The sequence below is a fragment of the Seriola aureovittata genome, chromosome 6 (genome assembly GCF_021018895.1).
Source record: "Seriola aureovittata isolate HTS-2021-v1 ecotype China chromosome 6, ASM2101889v1, whole genome shotgun sequence".
In the NCBI taxonomy this organism is placed as follows: domain Eukaryota; kingdom Metazoa; phylum Chordata; class Actinopteri; order Carangiformes; family Carangidae; genus Seriola; species Seriola aureovittata.
The window spans coordinates 8270027-8290376 of NC_079369.1; the positions used below are offsets into that span (position 1 = coordinate 8270027).

Sequence of the window (20350 nt, forward strand, 5' to 3'; positions counted from 1 at the left end):
CACACACACACACACACACACACACACAAACATGCATCACCTAGTCACATACAGCTATTTCATGCAAAGGTGTAGTGGCACAGATAAGTGTTTTGACAATAGACATGCTCTCTGTCATAGCTTGGGTGCCTCTGCAGACACTGGCTTCCTATCCCCATGACAGAGAATCAGTGCAAGAGATAAGATGCTCTCCATATGTCTCTATGTGTGTGTGTGTGCTAGTGATGGATTTTGTATCGAGTTCTATATCCAGAAAGTTTAGTAAAAAACGGACTAAAAAATCTGATAGGAAAAGGAACCAAACTTTACTTGTAAAACTAAAACTTTGCATCATTAGCACCTACTTCAGCAACAATGCTCCTTTCTGTCTCCATGTCATTACAGGCAAAAAGAACTCAATCCTGATGCACAAAGTTCAGCATGATCTGAACTCAGGTGTTTTCAACAACCAGGAGAATGAGATGATCCAGGAGATAGTCAAATATGATCGGGAGATGGTTCAACAGGTGGATGTACCACGACCACGAGCCATGTCCATGACACCTCCTCTACACAGTGGGATCTTTACTCCTCCAGGTTCCTCCGGCCAGCCTCAGAATTCAGCAATTGCCACTCTGCAGCAGGCCGTAGCCATGAACTTTTGTCCTCCCATGCAAGGGAGCTCAGTGGGAGCGGGGAACCTGCAGTCTCCAAGGATGGTGAGGAGATTCCAGGTGATACAAAATGTACCCAGTCCTGTCTCAGCCTCTCCCCTGCACTCTCAGCTTCTTGCTTCTGGTGCCTTTGCTCCGGTCGTGTCCAGCCCCCCGGTCCACAGCCCACTGGCAGTTGGAGGACGATCATTCCAGTATGGGTCCAGTGCCCTGGCTGGTCCCACCTCAGGCTCCCAGCTTTCTCTAGTTCAGCAGCACATAGCCAGCCCTGCACACTGGCCCAGCACACATAAGAGCACCCATTCCTTGCAAATGGGTAGTCTGAGTCAAGACGCCAGGGCACTGTCAGCCTCTCAGCCCTCACTGCCTCATGAGGGGGCACAACCAGGTGCCCCAAGTCCACCCCAGTCTACACGAGTCTCCTCCACTTCCATTGGACCCCCTCAAACCCCATCAAGTCACACAGGCGTTCGGAGCGCTATACCACATAGGATGGTACTGCCCCACCAAATGTCTGTGGGGGCCTTCCCTGTAGCATCCCTGCCCGGTTCTGTGCAGGGCTCTGGGGCTGGTGCAGGACTGGCAGTAGGGGGTGTGGGAACAGGTCTGGGTGACTCGGGACTACCCAAGAAGGACTCTATAGTGAGCCTTCCTGAGACAGACCACATCAAAGTCAGATCCAGGCTATCCTCAAACTTGTGATCATAATGAAACTCTTGGGGGGAGTGATTCAGTGAGGGGCTTGGCTGCAGGAACATGCGAGGATTTCTGCTCTCCCTCCTACTGTTCCTCTTCTCTCTACTCACTCCGGTTTGACTACCCGAATGTATGAATGTTGAGTGAGTGGCAGCAAGAAGAAGAGAGGAGACTGTTCAAATAAAGTCTGTAAGGTGACAATTGAATCTGCAGCATCGAGACATTTCTACTCACAGACACAGCAGATACACAGAACAGTCGTGGTAAAGTAGCATCTGCTCATCTCCCTCCCCTTTATTTATTGTATTTCAAAATACAGTTAACAGCATACAGGCATATCTGCTTCACTTCCCCTTTCATTCAACTCATTTAATGCAAACTTGAGGTCGGATGGGACTAAAAGAAAATCAGGGACCTGCTTCAGATATAAGAAGTCGGCACTTTAATGGGGTTTAACTACTGTACCTACCACATTTTGTCATCTGGCTGGCTGTGAAAGACAATCTCCTTACAAAGGCATAATAATTGTGGTTTCATAAAAAGTTTGAACAGGAAAACTGGTGTGTTTTCGCTATGTTTTTAAGTATCCATTTAAATAGATCATTAGACCAAATTTGTAAGCACAAAATTGGAAAATATGAAAGAGCACTCTCCTTTGACAACTACTACTTTCAAGCCATATTTTTCCCCAGACTATTGATATGAATGGAAGTATTTACTGTATATAAATCCAACTGGCATTATCAGAATCTAGCTGGCCTCTTTTGTAAGTCTTCCCTGCCTGTGATTTTCCCCACAGATAAATATGTGTGGCCCCTTCAGATCACAGATGATGAATATCCTTCGAACTGAAATTACAGCCGTGGGACAAATTGTCTTGTTCCAGCCAAGCCATCGATTTCTACGGGAAATGTCTGCATGTTTGTTTAATTTAAAAGCTGCATTAATCAATATTTTTTCATATCAACAGTGAATGAAATGACTGAGTGCAATGCAAAGGGAATGATGAACCAGCAGAGAATGATCATTCAATTCTGCCTCTCTATGGAGATTTTTTAGCCTATAGTGGTTCATTGTTTTGGTTTTAAGACCCACAATTTTATCATACAGTTCAACTCTCCTTTGCATTATTTACAGCAACAACAGAAGGGCAAAGCTAGAAACTAGCAGATGTTGAAAGCCAATCATTTAGCAAGCTAAAGCTTAAGCCAGATATTTCTCAGGAGTTGATAGAGACCAAACCAGAGCTAAGCAGTCTGTCAGGTGGAGAGAAAAATGACTCTAGTGGGATGATAATCTTGCTCAGGTCTGCTGGATGTGGAAGTTAGCAGTTTTGCTAATTCATCAGGGCTGTTTACCTTGTTTTGGAGTTCTGTCCCCAAGTGGGCAAAAATTGATTAATGCAGCTTTAAAATTTAGTAAATAACACATCTTCTTAACAGCAGGTGTGATTTCTGAAGTAGTGGGTTAAAGGTGTGTTGTCATGTGAGTAGTAATATCCCACACTTTGTGAAAGTATTCTGATGTATCTTAAAAATTATAATTCACTGCCAGTTAATTACAAGGAATTTTATACCAGTCAAAATGTAAAATCATTCAAACTCACATAATCAAAATGTAAATCCATTCCTTTCTAATCCTGAATCTCACATTTCTTGCAGCAGCAGTTTGGGCAATGTGTCATTATGCCAAAGTCAATTCATAGAGATGATGAAACTCCTGCGAAGCTCAACCCTATGATAAACACTACAGTTTTGATCAACAGCCAAGGACAGTGCAGATACTTTGCAGGATGTATATTGCAGTGTGCCTCTGTCATTAATGCCTCAATAACAGTTCATCGGATGCCGCTGATTTGTGTCCAAAAGCATTAGGAAGGGGACCTTCTCTCCCGGACCTGACATTCTATTCACCTCATCTCACTAATGCCTGAACCATTACTGGGTAATGACAGTGGAAATTGGAATCCCTCGGGTCTGTTTGGGACTGTTACTATTCTCCTTTGATTGGATTTCATTATACAGTGCCAATAATGAGTTCCTCTCCTATGATCATTTTGCATTTTCATTTTGCTCAGTTTCAGTTCCTGCATTGTTATCCTCTACCTTGAGAGTTCCAAATGGGACAAAGTTGAAGGTTTTCAAAGTATTTTTATACAGCAATTTTGAGGTCTGCTGTCTTTTTGTTCTATGCCCAAATTATGCCCTATGGAACCTATTTTGGATGCTCAAAAATAATTAATATAGACACTTGTTATGAGGATAGTGTTTTACTGCACCTGAAGGCAATGTCTCAGGAGAGCAAATGCATTTAGTGACAAAATTAGTTTATAGTCACAGTAGAAAGCACACAGTAGAGACAGCAGTAAGAAGGAGAAAGGGAGGGTATAGGAACAATAGCTGAACTTAAATCAAAATGAGATATTAACTCAAGAGCAATGACACCAAATCAACCCCTCAATTTTAATAAAAGCCAAAGAGGGAACAGAGTTTCAAGGCCTGGGATTTTTTTTTTTTGAATCAGGATGTTAGGATATGATGAATGAGATGTCACAGACTGAAACATTCACTCTGACTAAACATAGAAATTAGGGAATAATACACTAAACTCATTCAGTCATGACTTCATTGCCTGAAAGGGAAGTTTAGCATACAAAGCAATAACTGAAAACAAATGTGTCGTCACTATATGCAAATGAAGTTCTGTTGTATCCTTTAGGTGTTAATGGAGATGCAATATTTCACGTATTAGATTGAGTTCCCAAACTTTAATGAGAATTTGTTTAAAGTCTGTTTTTGGAAGATCATGAGCAGATAAAACACTTTTCAGTGACAATGACTTGATTGATATGGTTGTTATTTCTATGTGTAAACACAGTGTGCATCTTGTAAACCAGACTAGCCTAGTTTACTGTAACTGTAGAGATAGAAAAAAAAAGTTTGAAAAAGGAACATATTTTTAATCTTTGACAAAATACATATTATCATCTGGTATGACCCAATATTACTTGAGCTTAATAATTAAAGCAGAACAAAACTATTTGCATTACAGAAGATGTATCACTTCTTTTTTATCAGTCGCTCACAGTACCACCCACAGTTTGTATATAATCCTGTGCCAGTTGCTGTGAGGTCTGCATGGTTTCTTCTCTTGTGTATATTTTATTTGTTTAGTTATATTTTTTCTAGTCTCACACCCCAGTCCGTTACAAATCCTGTCCCTCTGACAAATGCTGCTTCCTGATTTATTTTTCTTTCTGTGCCGATTCCTCTGCTACCTAAACAGCATGTTGCCCAGAAACTGTGTAAATGCACTTTCCTCTGTTTTTGCAACTTCACAAACATATTTAGTGTTATGTAAATGTTACAGCAACTCAGCTGTTCAACTTTTCAGTACACCCTCCAGGCTTTGGTAAAGACGGCACCTGTGCACACACATAGACTCAGCAGCAGCAGCAGCAGCAGCACAGGCATCAAGCAGCATTTAAAATGCTGTTTTCAAAACAATCTCGTCTTCATTTTTCCTGTCTTCAATGCCACAGCTTCTCCAGAGTTAACACTATGTTCATTCCAATTTTTATTCAAATGTGTCTTTGGGTTCATCAATAGCAGTGAAGCAAAGAGATTCAGAGTATTTAAAATGTTCACTTACAAGGGCTGTTCATTTGGATTGAGCAAGGATGTGATTTTGTGTCCCTAACTTGTTCACATATTTATATATTTATGCTAATGAGTTCAGATTTTTTCTCTTGTACTCGCCAATAACAACTATACCAACACTAAAAACAACTTTTTTATACTAGTTGTTTCTGTATTTTACAGGATACAATACAATGTAATTCAATACCAAACAGCAGTTAGTCAGAATTTATTTGTTATTTCCTTTACATCCCTGCCTTTTGTTGGTTTAACTCTTTCTTACTTTCTTTCTCAGATCCCAGACCTGTTAGTGAGAGTAATAGCATTCAATTATATGGAGACTGGGTACAAAGCCAATACCAACACCAATCAGTACCTTAACACTACAGTCAAATATAGGCCAGCTAATGTACACTGAGATCTTCACCAGTAACCATGAATTCCCTTGAAGCCAATAGACGATCTCAGACAGTCACTTACAGTGCAGTGCAAGTGTTTCTGTGTCAGGGTCCTGATTTTCTTTTATTGAGCCACTCTACAGTTGTCACATCCCATTACCATGTACTGTGCATACCTAGTGCCTAGCATATATTGTAGTTTCCACATACATGTACTATATTCTCTGTGTGTGGCTGTAAAAATAAATGCAAGCTCCTCACAATGCAAACATCACTGTCAGTTATATCCCACTGCAATACATGTAAAAAAGGAAAACCAATAAATTGATTTGAATACAGTTTGATGTTCAGGTCTTTCACTTTGGGTTAGCATGTTGGAAAAGCACAAAAAGATGATCACATAATGAATATGTGCTTCCTCATATAGAAGCAGAACTTCTTGATGCAATAAAGGCATGTGGCAGTGAATGCCTTCTGTTAGTCATGATGTTGAACATGTGTCAAGGTTACACGGCCGCTGGACCTTTGTTGTCAACATTCTTATATTATTGGATTATCTGCCTGGTTGTCAAAAAATAGGTAAACCTTCCAATACAGTAATGGATTACAATATTTTTTGTCTGAAATATTGGATTTATATGTGGAATATCTGAATGCTTTTATTTTAAAATATGGCATTTTTAAAGCCTGGTTATCTGCAGTTGTTAATATTTTAGAATGCAACTTATTTCTTATATATAGCAATCAATGTTTATCCATCATGAGTTCATTTATCCAGGTTTATCCATCAAAGTGAAGTCTGGGTCTACTACACTTCTCGCTACCTCACTGGTTAGCTCGCTCTAGCTAGCTAAACGTTTCCCGCTTGAAGTGGGTGTCCAAGGTGCAATTTACTAAGAGACATTTAGCAGGAATAATGCTCATAGACTAACTGTACTAAGGACCTGTCACATGCACCTCTGCATTTGACCCATTCCCTGTCTGTGCCCCTCATGCATTAGCATACATTTATAGTCATAGTGGAAACTGTCAGTTTATATAGAAATTAATGAACCCAGATGGTTGTTTAGGTATTGCTAGAATCCTCAAAGACTCTTCTAACCATCCTGATGAAAAAAATGTTCCTTCCACTATAGCTTGTTTTTTATTGGACAAACTCTTTCATCCAGATGGTTAGAAGTCTTAGTCTTTTGGGATTCTGAAAATATCGTCAGATCAGAGGTAAGTGCTTTCAAATGACCTCCTGGGTTTTTCAAACATTGCTGGTTAATTATCTTTTAAATAAACTGATGGACCGAATACATGAGGGGCATAAGCTGAGGCTACATTTAATAATTCTTCCCTGCTAACAAACATAGACTTATACAGGGAAGTTAGAAGTCCCAAACAACTCTGGATAATCCTAGCAGAGACAGAAAATGTTACGACTGACTGAAGCTTTACTGCAAAAACGTCATTACCCAGAGGACATGAAAAGAAGTTGGCTATGATGATTATGATTAGTGGCTCAAAAAAACACTTAAAAATCACAAATAAAACTTTTTATTCGTGGCAATTGACTGTTTTTGAGTTTAGCCTAAATCCGCTGAAAATAAAGGTGGTTTTTACTTTCAGCATACCCCAATATCTTTTTTGCTCAAATAATGTGCCAAAAGTGGACAAAGAATTGATTAGAATTTGCATCAATCACACTGTTAATCATTTCTCCAATAGTAACTAAAATTGGAATGATTAATTTAATATGTAAATCCATAAGCAGGGGTTTTCAACCTTTGATTTTCAAACAGGACAATGAATTTGAAAACTATGGAAAACAGAACTTTACTAAGGACTCTTTTGATTTTACTCTGATTTTAGGGAATGCCACTTTGTTTTTGTGTGGCTTATCTTGATGGGTTTTTCCTGCACAGCGACAGATGGTCTCCAAAGTGGAAACTGAAAAGACTTCAGACACAGCTGTGTGGGTTTGAATGCAGAGGATTAAAGAAGCCTCTCTAGGTTTAGTACTTTGTGCCAATAATGCCACAGTAGGAGTCCATGCCCACGCAAAGTTATCTCCTAAAATAATATGTTTTCCTAAAAAAGGACAGGCATTCAATTTACACTTGATTTAAACATCTAAAGGAAGGCCCTTTTGAAATGAAAAAAAAAAAACCGACACCAACACATTTTTTAAGCAACACCAACTGACTGAAGCATCACTGCATCAGGCACCAGATGTGTGTGTATTGTATGTTTTCGATGGTTGGTAATCAACCCATCTCTGCCTGTCACTCAGAATAAAGGTCAGACCAAGGAAACTCACACTGACATACCTGACACCTGCCAACACTGTACCACCTGTCTCTCCCAAACACCAGCACTCCCTCCTTACTGTGCTGCCTCCTGCCTCCTCTCCCCTGCTGTCAGAGAGCTCTGGCCCCATTTGCTCCCCACCGGGACTGTCTGTACACTCTGCTCCCCTGCTAGTGCCGCTGAGTGCCGGCCACTCATGACGCCATGGGGCAGTAGATAGGCCGGGAGAGCCCGGGAGCCTGGCAAAGAAATCAAAGTGCTCTCAGTGAGAGTGAGTGGTCCAGCTATCAAAGAGTGGCTTCCAGCTCTGGCATGCCAGACAGATGACAGATAGTGACCAACACTTCTATAGTGTCCACTTTCTGATGATCCCGTGGCTGGAATAAAGAGCTCACTAAAAGCTCCAAACTACCGTTTGTGCTAAATGTGATACACTTACTTCTGCAGGTGTGGCATCATTCAGTGACATACAGTACATTCACATATTATCATTTCAGCAAGCATGTCATTCAAGGTCTTGTATGGTGGTTTAAATGGAAAAAAATCCATATTTCATATTAATATGCCCGCCATGCTAAATATTCATCACTTTTTGAATTTTTAAAAGGAACCATTTTTATCTCCCTATGCATTCATTGTTCTCCATTATATTTACCAGCTTATTTCTATTGCTGGTTAGAGTGGGCTGGAGCTTACCCAGCATGCTTTGGGTGTGAGGCAGGGAAACACCCCTGACTGGCCCTCATTATATTACAGGTAGACTGTCACATTCACACTTAGGAGCAATAGAGCCTCCACTTGATGCATGTCTGGACTGCCAAAGGCCAGCTGGATGAACAGCCGACCTCCACATGGAAAAAGAACAACCTGGCATCACACTGCTGCTTCATTTCCAACTTTCAAGACCGTAAAATTAACAATTCAAATTAAAGAGATTCTTGAAAAGGCAGCAGAAGTGACAGCAACACAGTGAGATGTTACCCAGTCACTTCCAGAGCAGAGGAGCACTAAAGAAAAAATATGAATATTAATCAAGTGAATTCACCACCAGGGTGCTGAAAGTCATCCTGTGTCTATGCTGCACTCTCTAATGCTGATGTCAGATGTTTACTGAAGCTGAGTGATCTGGACGGGCCTGACACGGCTGATTTATTTAAGGTTCGGATCACAACCCAAAAGTCAGAGAAAGTTTAATAACCAAGGACCACACTAAGCAGAAGTCACATTAAAAATAAATATCCTGTCTAAACTTGACTGCCTTAAACATGATAGACTGAACTTATTACTTGCGTATTATACACATCCAGAGACTTTAAATTGCGCTGCAAAGGACTTAAGAAAATAAGAGTTTTATTTTGGTAGGTATTTCAAACATGTTCTCTTAAAAATGAGTGTAAAACAAGAACACTTCCAAATCTTTCTGTTGGAGTGACATCAGCATATATAAAGGTAAATCCATGTCAGGCATAAAAAATGGATGTGTGAGGCCAAAGTGCTAAAAGAAAACTTTAACTTTAAAAAGAAAGGAGATGCACAGGAGTAATAGTATTGTCCAAACACAATCCCCCTCCTCCATCACCTTTGCACTATATATTTCCCTTCTCCAAAATCATCATCAAGATGTGTTGATCTCTGGAGAGGCCCCGTAATGGAAGCTATCTATTTCCTGTTCCAAGCTGTGCTCCATTACTGCAGGTTGGACCGGTGCATCTCTGAGGTCTCACAGCAGACATCCTTGGAATCACCCCAGAGAAAGTGAGACAGACCCATCAAGGCACACAGCAACTGCAATCTGCTGTAAGGACATCTTCAATATCCTGTTTACTCCATCAGCCAAAGTCAACTGTAGTCTACCCACCAGAGCACTTACGTCATCCCAACAAATACTGACTTTGAGAGTGTGTGCTTCTTGACCTGTCTCTCCGCACTAATCCTGCAACATGTAGTGCAATTTTAAGTGTTGTAGTGTCAGCGTTTTAAAGCTAAGTCATAGCCAACCAACCCTCCCTCTAGTATGAGTCACAGCTATTGATTGGTGGATGTTGAGGGTATAAGTGTCTCAATCAGTCCAGTCATCCACCCATGATCACTCCTGGGTGTTGAGCTCAGGTCATGTAGTGCAGAGCATTTTTTTTTTTTCAGGCAGCTATGTGTCAGAAGTTAAGTTGTGAAATGCGATATGTGTTAAGTACGTGAGATCCTGAGCACTTTACAGGAGAGACCTCTGTCCTTGACAACTGGCCTCAATGAGATGAGGGGAGAGGAGAGACACACTGGGCCGATGCTTGCTGGAAGGAGACCTTGGCTTGGTTTGCTTTATCATGTAGATGTTAGGAGGTTCAGTGTTAAGGACACTCATTTGACTGAGTCAGTAATGGACAAACTGTTACATAAAAACTGCAAAGTGCTAAGTTGGCTGGTCTGATGAGGGAGTTGATGTTTAGCATGCCAGCTACAGCAGTTCACTATGTTACCAAGGTTTCTGCCCCAACTATTTTGCATTAATATCACTTTTCCATCTTGGCATCTCTCTCATGTTTTGCGTACAGATATGACAGTGGTAACTTCTTATCTAACTCGTAGCGGGAAAGCAAATAAGTTCTGGCTAGAAAACCACTGGATCCAAATCATTGTTGTTTTCTTGTGCCATTAAAAGGTCTGCTTTCATTTGAAATGTCTGTAAACACAAAAGGATGTTGGAATGTTTTCAATGCTAATCAGGTGAGAAAACACACAATTCCTTCAAACTTCTCTTTTAATATTCAGTGTGTGTGAATATACCTTTAATTTGGCAACATTAATGGCTGTTTCTCACAGAGAGCACACCGGGCATGAAAAACAGTTCAAAGTAGATTCCATTTTAAATCATGTCATTAAGGGAATGGCTCATTTTTACAAAAAATAATAACTCAAATTCGCAAGTCACATCTCATGCATGTCATAAAATATGAAGAGCATCTGCATGTGCATGTTGCCATGCAAATCACCTGAAAACCTACAGTCTAATCAGCACACTATTTATGCCCCCCTGGAAGATTATCTCCATTTCATTACATTGTCACTCAGCCAGCTTTGTTTGGCTGAGCCTACATTTGCCTTTGAACATCAACGGCACCTTTTGTCTGAAACTGCTGTAATGTTTCCAGCAATGATCAGATAGCACTTCAGCTATTTTTACTTCTAGATGCGGCACTGGCCCAGAAAAATAAGATCTCAGTTGATTAGTGAAGCCTGCAAACCCTTTGTGGTGCATCTAAAAGGAGGCCTTCATCTCATGATACACAATAGGATTGAAATCCGCAGATATAACTAAATAACGTGCTGTCTCATTCATCCTATTTAAGCACACTAAGAATACCAGCTATTTCTTTGAACCGTCAAAAGGATAAGGAGACATTTTAAAAAATGCATTTATTTTAGAGCAAATACCAAGTGCTTAGTCACTTGAAGAAGGTAAGAATCAAGAGTACACAGGGACATTATGCTATCTAAAAGGCCCTTGACTCCCTCCACATTTCTCTTTCTCTCAAAGTCCCATTGCCCACATTTCTGTAGAGTACGTCTTTCATTTCCCCTCAAATGTCTCTTGTTCAGACTTCTACAGAAAAAGTTAAAATGTTCTAACTTTGTGTCAAAGAGCATCCCGCAATTCAGTAAATGCTGGAATCGATGATGAGGTACTCTTATTGAGCAGCAGAAGTGTTGCTGGGTGATGAAGTCGACACGACTCAGTATGGCTCACTCAGTCACTCACATATACACTACATTTGAATATGGTCTAGGTGTCCATTATAAGAGGTACTTTTCACTGACTGAAGTCTTAACATTCACATCTGGTGCTGATTCCATTATCTTCCGCCAGGATGAGTATCCCACCCTCCCTTCCATCAGCCCACTAGTCAGTTAATCAGGCGGGTTCATTGTGTGTTAACACCTCCAGCAGCTCCAGCGGCTCCAGCAGCTCCGACCAGCCTGTGGACCAGGAGGCAGGCAGGGAGTGGCTGAATCAATGTGCTGATGTCTGAGGGATACAAAACCGGTTGAGACCCTGGGGGCCTGCAGCCTCCCCACTGCACTCTGTCAATTCAATTCATCTCCCTCGCTGGCTTGCCCCCACGAGCCTCTCAGCTGAAGAAATAAGTGGATTCTTTCACCTGCTGGAGGTCAAAATCACCTGGAGAGGCAAGAAGCACAGTGTAAGGGGAGGTTTAAGTCTCTGGATAGTAGTTGCACAAAGTCACATGCACAGATGCTTTTAACATAAACATACAAACAGAACCTAAAATTACCATACACTATTATAGGATAGGTATGCTAACACAACTGCGATCTGAATTTGGGAATCGATAATGAAAATAATCATCAGCTGCAGCTGTAGTCGGGAGCAAAGTGGTGGACCGACTAACCAACCGACAAAGCCATCCTTACATGGTATCCCATCTGTTATTGAGGAAGAAGATGCATTTTGTAAGCTTATAAGTTATGGGACCCCTTGAGAATAGGATGGCACATCTTAATGGGTTTATTTCGCTTGATACATAAAGAATTTGAACAATTTGCACAATAATTAATCTTTTATTTCTCCTTAATGTGTTTGTTCTGAGGTATCCTGAGTCTGGTCCAAGGACAGAGTTTCAATCTTCATAAAAAAGAGATGTTGTTTTGTAAGTGGGTCAAACTAAGGAATTTAAATTTTTAAATTAGATACATCTTTTTAGTTTTACTGGGCACCAGTAAATTTTCTATGAACTTTAATACAGCACTTGAACACTAATTTTAGCTCTGGATGAGCCCCTGTCCTGCACTATGTGCTTTGCATCGTGTGCTCCTTGCCTCTCTGACAGCTGCAAACACCAGCAGGAGCTGCAGCGTGCATTATTGAGGAAAGGCCATAAAAAGTTAAGAACGCAAAAACCTACCGTAGCCAGAAAATGTTGACATCAATGCTTAATCTAATATAGTAACTAACCAATACATATATGTCTTGGTACTTGTCAAAACATAACAAGTGGGAGGTACTGATATAAAATCTGTCTAAAAACTGTTTTTGCTCATGAATATGTTAATTGCCCTTGCTGCAAAAAAGTGTCGGTCTATAGGTATATTCCATAAAATATAAATTAAATAAAAAATAAATTTCTGTAGTTCATTTTCTATCTTGTATTTTTTGGAAGTATGGAACTATCTTTTGTGAAGGAATATCATCGTGGTAACAGACTCTTACCAGGATGACATAATGTCCTTCACTGTGTATCAAAGTGATGACACATGCTGTATAAATAAAAATGTTTCTTGACCGCCTTGAGAACTGCCTTTGTAAAACACCAGTGTTAAAGCTTGAACCTAGGGAGGACATGAGCACACTCTCAGCCACTGTATCATCATCAAAGTCAGACAGTAGCCTCTCCAGCCTTTTTTCCCTCAGGTCTATGATCATAAATGCACCTGTTTCATCTGATCTCCTGCTGGATTACACACTGAGACCTGATTCACCTTTATAATAAGTTCAGGATCCTTTATAGTGAAGATTATAATGGATTTTAAGCCAAGATCAAGTGGGTGTCATATTGAACACTGAATACAATTGGCATGAATTGCGTCCAGGGACACACGCACACACACACTGAAACAAACACCCCTCAGGAGCACACCTGACTGGTCTCAGCCACATAAGCTGATTATGCAGAGGAGGGACACAATTAACAGTAATCAATTTATACAACCCAGCTGTCGGTGCCAAGCTGACAGTAAGTGTACAGATGGAGATGGAGCAAAGGGTTACATAACAGCAAAGCCTTCATCCACCTGAATGAAAGAGGGAGACACTGCCTCTGTACATTACCACCACTGTGGACAACAATAGACACACTTACAGTGGCGTCAGAGGAAAACGGGGGAATCTGGAGCTGCTGGTGGCTGCGCAGGCAGACATGAATACACCACCCATCATATAAGCTGAAAATTAATTTTAGCCAAACTCAATGGCTTTTCCTGTTTGAACAGCAGTCATAGCAACACAGGCAGCTACACAAACAACTACAGACAGTGAGATAAATGTACATAGAAAAAGGCAAAAATCTGTGTCTGTTGTGTTCCTTGTTACTATGACAAAAAACACTAAACACCAATGATAGTGATTAATTATGAAACAGGACACAAAGTATAGCACTGTGCAAAAACCCAGTTCAATAGCATCAGGGAGGCCTGTTGCTAACCTCAAACATAGCTTCAGGACATACAAGTCCTCTACAACCCAATTAGGAACATATAGCACCTTGTATGTTGGCACTCCCAAACAATACCTAGGCGTAAGTGAGGCCACGTGTTGGGGAGCCTGATGGCTGCACACATACTGACCTGTCTGGGGCACTTTAGCCAGCAGCATTATCAGCCTCCTGTACTCCTGGTACTTCTTTTTCTTGGCCTCAGTCCTGCCGCAGAGGGAGAGAATAAAGAGTTAAGACGTCAGTAACTCTCAGAAGAAAATGTCTGTGTGTCTATAGGAGTATTAAATCTAAGGGAACTGGACTTTCAGATAACTTTGAGCTCTCATTCGAGTGGCTTCATCAGCTCTGATGACTGGTGGCCTCAGGTATTTCAACTTCAGCAGGTCGTTCACACCTGGATGTCACATTAAGGGTTGTTAGGGTTACATATGAGTTGTTTTTCAGATCAAACTGTTACTCGTAAGTGTAGCTGCCTTTGAACTATGACTTCCAAATAAATAATTAGTACTTATAATGTGATGTGCTGGAGCTGGCACCTGTTCATGTGTTAGGATCTGAATGAGTCCTGAAAGTATTTTTTAGATATTACAGTTCCTCCCATGCGACAAATACACTATGTACTACTTTTTAAAACTGCTACCACTATGTAAAGTAGTAGTAGTCCATGTATGAATATGTGATATACTAAATGGTAATGGTAAATGGATTTGCACTTGTATAGCACTTTTCTAGTCTTACAGACCACTGAAACAGTGAACAGTCCCACTCTGTGTAACATGACCAGTAGCCTGGCTGTTCACACCAGTGGCGCATTTCCCCACCACTCAACAAACGATTCTGCTCCTCTGCTTTTTATTAATTACACATAGAGCTGATCTTTATAATAACCTCATGAATATTAATGTAAAGCTTTTTACGTGCTCCTGGATAAAAGCGGGGCAGTGCTTCTTCTGCAACAATGAAGTTAAAAGGACCATCGCCTTGTGTGATAATCTGCTTCTCTCCTGCCTGTGTGTGTGCTTATCTGTCTCACTCTCTGTTTAGACTCTCAGATTTATTTATTATTAATCGAAGACGTGGAACGCCATTTTGGATCGTTCGACTTTCTTCTATGGAATGCAGCTACGGTTTATCCAAACAGTCACTAAATTTGTCGCTAGGTGATTTTTTATGAAAAACTAGCAACAAACGAACTAAGCTGGCAACAGCGCGGGCTGTAAACACCCCTTAATAGAAGCTGTTTATGCCAAATAATTTTGAAAGAGCAACAGCCAACTGGGAAAATCCAACGCTCTGCCAGCCAACCAGTGGTGTAACTTCATAACTCAGTCACATGGCATTCGTGACTGTAAGTTGATCATACAACTCTATCACTCAGTCAGTCATGGACATTCACGTTTATAGGGCTGGCCCACGCTTTTGCTGTCCAGCCAAAAATCCAGGTCAATGTAGGTCAGTGAACCCTCAGGAATATAGTGTTGGTACCTTCAAAGTTGTCTGGCTGCAATAGAGCCTCATGTCCACATATATCTCGACGTCAAAAATAACCATTTTGTTTTAATTTACATGTAGGTGGAGGATATAGCTCACTATATTAAAAAGGTGTAAAAATACACTTCAATTTGTGTCTGATGTTCTTTATCCCCAAAAAGTTTAATCACCTTTTTAAAATTATTTGGATCGTATATAATGATTCTACCCTACAGAAACATACAGAATATATCAATATGCAAATACTTTTAATTTTAAAGGTTTAACTCCTGAATACAAGATGTCTCCATTCTCAGTGTTTGTGTGCTGGAGAATTCAAGTTTCCACATGACACTTGTGTAAGTTATATGATTGGTCAAAAATCAAAAATTCCTGCACATACATACATGTCTTAAACTGAGATTTAAGGTGAGCTCATAGAAACTTTCCCCCTTGAGCAGATAAAAGTCTTGTCAAAACAAGTAACAATAAGAAAAATAAATTTTTGACTTGAGGCAGGACTTTCTTGAAAAAAAATGGTACTGATGGTTAAAATCTGTTTAGTTTCATATCATGTCAAGGGAAGCAACCCAAAATGTCTTTGTAGTCCCACATGTCCTTCTCTCTGGTGCCTACAAGAATGAATAATATGTTTGCCAGGTTTAGGGAATAGTAATGCGTCTGTGTGGATGAGAGAGAGGGAGAAAGAGGAGTAAAGGCTGTAGAGAAGGTGTCCAATTATCCCAAAGAGAGAAAAACACAGTCAGTTGATGAGCATCACCCAGCCTGAGGCCAGTAAGACAGATACACGGAGAGAAAATCTTTTTTATATCTAATGTCACAGACAACTAGAGGAAAAACTCTGGCACACTAAGATAACTTTTACGACCTTATAACCTCTTATGCGTGTGTACCTTCTGTTTGGACTGATTTATAATGTTTGTACAAGTGGGAGTCACATGTTGAGTGTATGACAGCGTTTGTCTATACCATAAAAGTCCAGAGAGATCACACAGTGTCGCATAAACACACAGACAGAGACTGATGGCAATGATGGCTTGTTGTGTAAGAACAATTCAAACAGAAAAAGAGGGATAGATTGCAGGTGGGGGTAACAAAGTGTAAAAAATATGAACATGTAATTATTATATAACAGTATTTTATATAATATTTCGCTACAATATAGACCCAGAATAACAATAATTATTTCTCCCTGAATAGGAGATGATATGAAACAAAGTCAGGTATACCTATTTCTTTCAATACAAAACTGATAGATGTAGAACCACAGTGTTGCTCCTGGGACTTGTATGTGTGCACAATCAAGCGTGTTCCTGCATGCAAGTAAACTCACGGGATGGAAGTGCAGTACTTCTGTAGCAGGAAGTTGGACAGCTCTTGAAGGATTGGCTGGCTGTGCAGGGCGACAAACTGTTCCCGACAGACCTGACAGGAGGAGGAAGAGGCAGAGGAGAGTGTTCTCTGAGTTACTCTGGTCTGATCACTTGACTGACAAGCTCCTCAGACTATCCTAGCCTGGTGACCTGCTAAAAGATGGATGGAGGTGGGAAGGGGAGGGATGAAGTGGGGCAGAAAGAGAAGAGACCTAAGACAGTATAACTGTCCTGAGAAAGAAAAGTGTTACTATTTTCTATACTGGCTGCAGGTTATCAGGATCATTCCTGTGATATGCAAAAAAAAAAAAAAAAACATATTGCGATTATTTTGACAGATTTTGTGATTGTGATATAAGTCCCACTTTCAGTAGGAATAGTAAGTGATTTTTGCTGGGGTCTGCACCAAACAAGAACGTCTGAAGAATATGACTTGCAGGCTGAGGCATCTCTGTAGCACCGCAATGCTTCATTTATGATGGTACGCTGTGACACATTTTACCTCTATCAAAAAATTCCACATAATGTGACTTAGATAGTGCACTTGGCCATATTTTTCTGTACAGCCATATTTTCCATTTGCAAACATTCAAGGATGTGCACTCAATGTGCAATGCCTCAATGTAATGATAGATTATTAAGGACATTTTTGCAGTTTAAGGAACAAAAACTCCTCAAGCTGAAAAGGAACTGGGCAGTTCAGAAAATGGATGGATGAAGGATGAAGGATGCATCAGTTGCCATTAAAATAAGACCCTGCTTCACGTGCTTAGGCGTTGACTAAGATATTTAACACCCCCTCCTCTGCCGCTGTGTTCAATTACCTGTGTAATGAGGAAGGCGTATACTCACACATCAAGAGAATATGAGAGAGAATAAATGTAGTGAGAGGGAGCTGCTTCATTGGTTGTAACTCCTTTGAAATTGGGTAAAGACATAAAAATGAAGCTACATCTACAGAAAATTGGGACTTTATGGTAATTTGGTCCATTTTATTCTACACTGTGTCTCTGCCTGGGCCTGTTGACAAGCTAGTTTCAGCAGGCAGGCGCAGACACTCATTTATCCTGCACAACAGGCTCTGGCTGATGCAGCTCCCTGCAGTCAGCAGCCTGTAAATCTATGCAGCAGTGAAGGTATAAAGTTTGTTTTACTGGCTTCACAAAGCGGATCTTTCTTACCTTAACAGAAGCACTAGTAATGCCACACAAATTATTTTTATCACCAGCATCCACTGGAAAAGTGCTATAACAAGCTCAGAGCACAAACACATGCAATCATTCTTCTGTTCCAAAAATAGACTGAAGAGAAGCCTGGATCAGATGAACAGACTCACGTGTGCAAAGCCACCTTTAGCTTCAATTAATCAGCAAAAAGAGGAGAATACAAAACCCCAGTGATACATGATCAGACAGGATGGAAACAGCTGTGGAAGGATGATAAAGATGAGGAATGGTGAAAGAATCTGGGCAGGTGGAAGTAAAAAAAGGTTGTACTGTAATTTGATACCTTGTTCATGGTGTCCACAGTGAGGGCGTGGGTCCAGAAACAGTCGTGAACTGAGACGAATGTTAGACCAGCACTGGGATTGAAATCAGAGGGAGAAGATTCAAGAAAAAGAGCACAATGACATTGAAAATAAGAAGACTTGGGGGAAAAAAAAAGTTGCATTACACAGATAATAATTGCTTAAATCATAGCGGACATTAATTCAAAGACGGTGTGAGTTCCCTCATGAATTATCACACCTGTCCAGAGGCCGATTTTGTGAAACACCTATCTGAGTTGATAATTACATTTTAGATGAGAGGGTACTTTCTCAAAGCCATTTGAGGTCACGCATACATGGAGTCAATCTCAGAGGCATATTACAAACCGTCTTTAGAAAAATGACTCTGAACAGGCAAAAGGAGACACAAGGAGGATATCTCTGTTTTATCTGAAGTGTTCAAAATATTCATGTAATAAACACAGTAAGTTAAATGATACCCATAGCAGTGGAGAGCAGTCAGCATCATGTGTGTGGAATCCAGAGAGTGGATGAAGTTCGGCGGGAAGGCGTTTTTCTGTTTAACTGTGTCTGGCTTCCTGTGAAAGGAACAGAAAACCGTGCAAAGACATTCAAAAACAGTTTTGGTTTTCTGTAACGGTTCCTTGAAAGTCATACAAGCAGAAAAACGATGATCTGCAGATTATGTCGGATGACAGCGATTGCAAGGGTTGGTGATACAAGCAATCTTTTTTTATCAATTCAAATTAAAACATGTTGTGGAATATAAGGAAAAATAAAGAAAGCGTCCATTATAAAAGAAAACAAACTTCAGACCATACTGCCCAGTCCTTTCATTTTTCCACATTTTTCCTCTGTGGGTCAGACGCTAATGGGAAGTCTCACCAACAGACCGTGGTTTTTTAATGTGGACTTTTTAATGTAACCACAAATTAAATGTAAATACACCAGCAGGAAAGTCACTGGCATAATAACAATATTATTAAAGCCTGCATCATGAATATTATTAGTCACACCTGTATTTTCCCTGTGATGACTCAGAACGTCTGCTGTACAGGCCTGTCTGTGTGCATGGATTTCAACATCAATATTTATTCTCGACTATGTGACCCCGGTGGGACTCACCATCTTCTGAACAATAGTCAATATGAGACTATGCAAATGTAGACGTGATATAAAAAATATTACAAAGTAATATAAATGCAGTGTTGCTGCTACAGAAGATGGAGCTGGCAGTAAAAAAAAAAAACATCCTGCCAATCTGCATCCCCATGTTCTCATTACCCCGAGCCTGTGCCATTCAAATCCTCTGGGCTGCCACAGACCAGAACGCTCTTCTAATGGAAATGCAGACAGAGCGGAGAGAGCTTGGGCCAAACCCAAAGGTAAAGCAGACACACACACACCATGCCTGTCCGTCTGTCTTGTTTTGCTTCTGTCCGTTTTGCTCTTGGCTTGGAAAAGTTCGATTTTTATCACGGTGCTTTTAGAACTGCGGTTCTGGGCTTGAGCTGAACAAAAACAAGATTCCTGGAAATCAGCTAGTGATGCTTAGAACAGGACTGCCTTTCTCTTTTTCCTTTTCCTTTGTCTCACACCTCCACTCATACACAAATCAAACATGTCACCTTGAAATCCCATAGGTCTGCCAGATTGGAAAGGTGCATAGTCAGTACTCAGTCAGTCAGTAAGGGTTAGCAACCACAGCATAGAGCTAAGCATTTCATATTATTTTCCGCAGCATTTTAGAGGCCTGGATGATCAGCATGAGAGGGAAAGAGGAAAAAGCAAGAAAAACGAGGGCTTGATTAGATTAAATGAAGGCTGTCAGCACTTCATCTGTACCTATATTTACATACTTTAATACTGGACAAGCTTTTTTGGGATCTTAAATTACAGCAAATGTAATTGTTGGTGTGTGTGTGTGTGTGTGTGTGTGTGTGTGTGTGTGTGTGTGTGTGTGTGTGTGTGTGTGTGTGTATATATATATATATATATATATATTATATATATATATATATATAATATATATATATATATATAAGGAAAAGCAGAAGAAAATCAGCCGT

General features: G+C 40.4%; 2 protein-coding genes across 2 annotated transcripts in view; one reads left to right on the forward strand and one right to left on the reverse strand.

Moving 5' to 3' along the window:
• Positions 1-5723, forward strand: part of hcn2b (hyperpolarization activated cyclic nucleotide-gated potassium channel 2b) — a 57503-nt gene extending 51780 nt beyond the window's left edge. The window contains exon 8 of the mRNA XM_056378218.1: positions 385-5723. Within this exon, the coding sequence (XP_056234193.1) occupies positions 385-1355 (971 nt within the window). The 3' untranslated portion in view covers positions 1356-5723. The remainder of the gene's footprint in view (positions 1-384) is intronic.
• A 4705-nt stretch (positions 5724-10428) lies between these two features.
• Positions 10429-20350, reverse strand: part of polrmt (polymerase (RNA) mitochondrial (DNA directed)) — a 45351-nt gene continuing 35429 nt past the window's right edge. The window contains exons 17-21 of the mRNA XM_056378217.1: positions 18761-18859; positions 18281-18353; positions 16732-16823; positions 14038-14111; positions 10429-11854 (exon numbers count right to left, since the gene is read on the reverse strand). Coding sequence (XP_056234192.1) covers positions 11805-11854; positions 14038-14111; positions 16732-16823; positions 18281-18353; positions 18761-18859 — 388 coding nt within the window. The 3' untranslated portion in view covers positions 10429-11804. The remainder of the gene's footprint in view (positions 11855-14037; positions 14112-16731; positions 16824-18280; positions 18354-18760; positions 18860-20350) is intronic.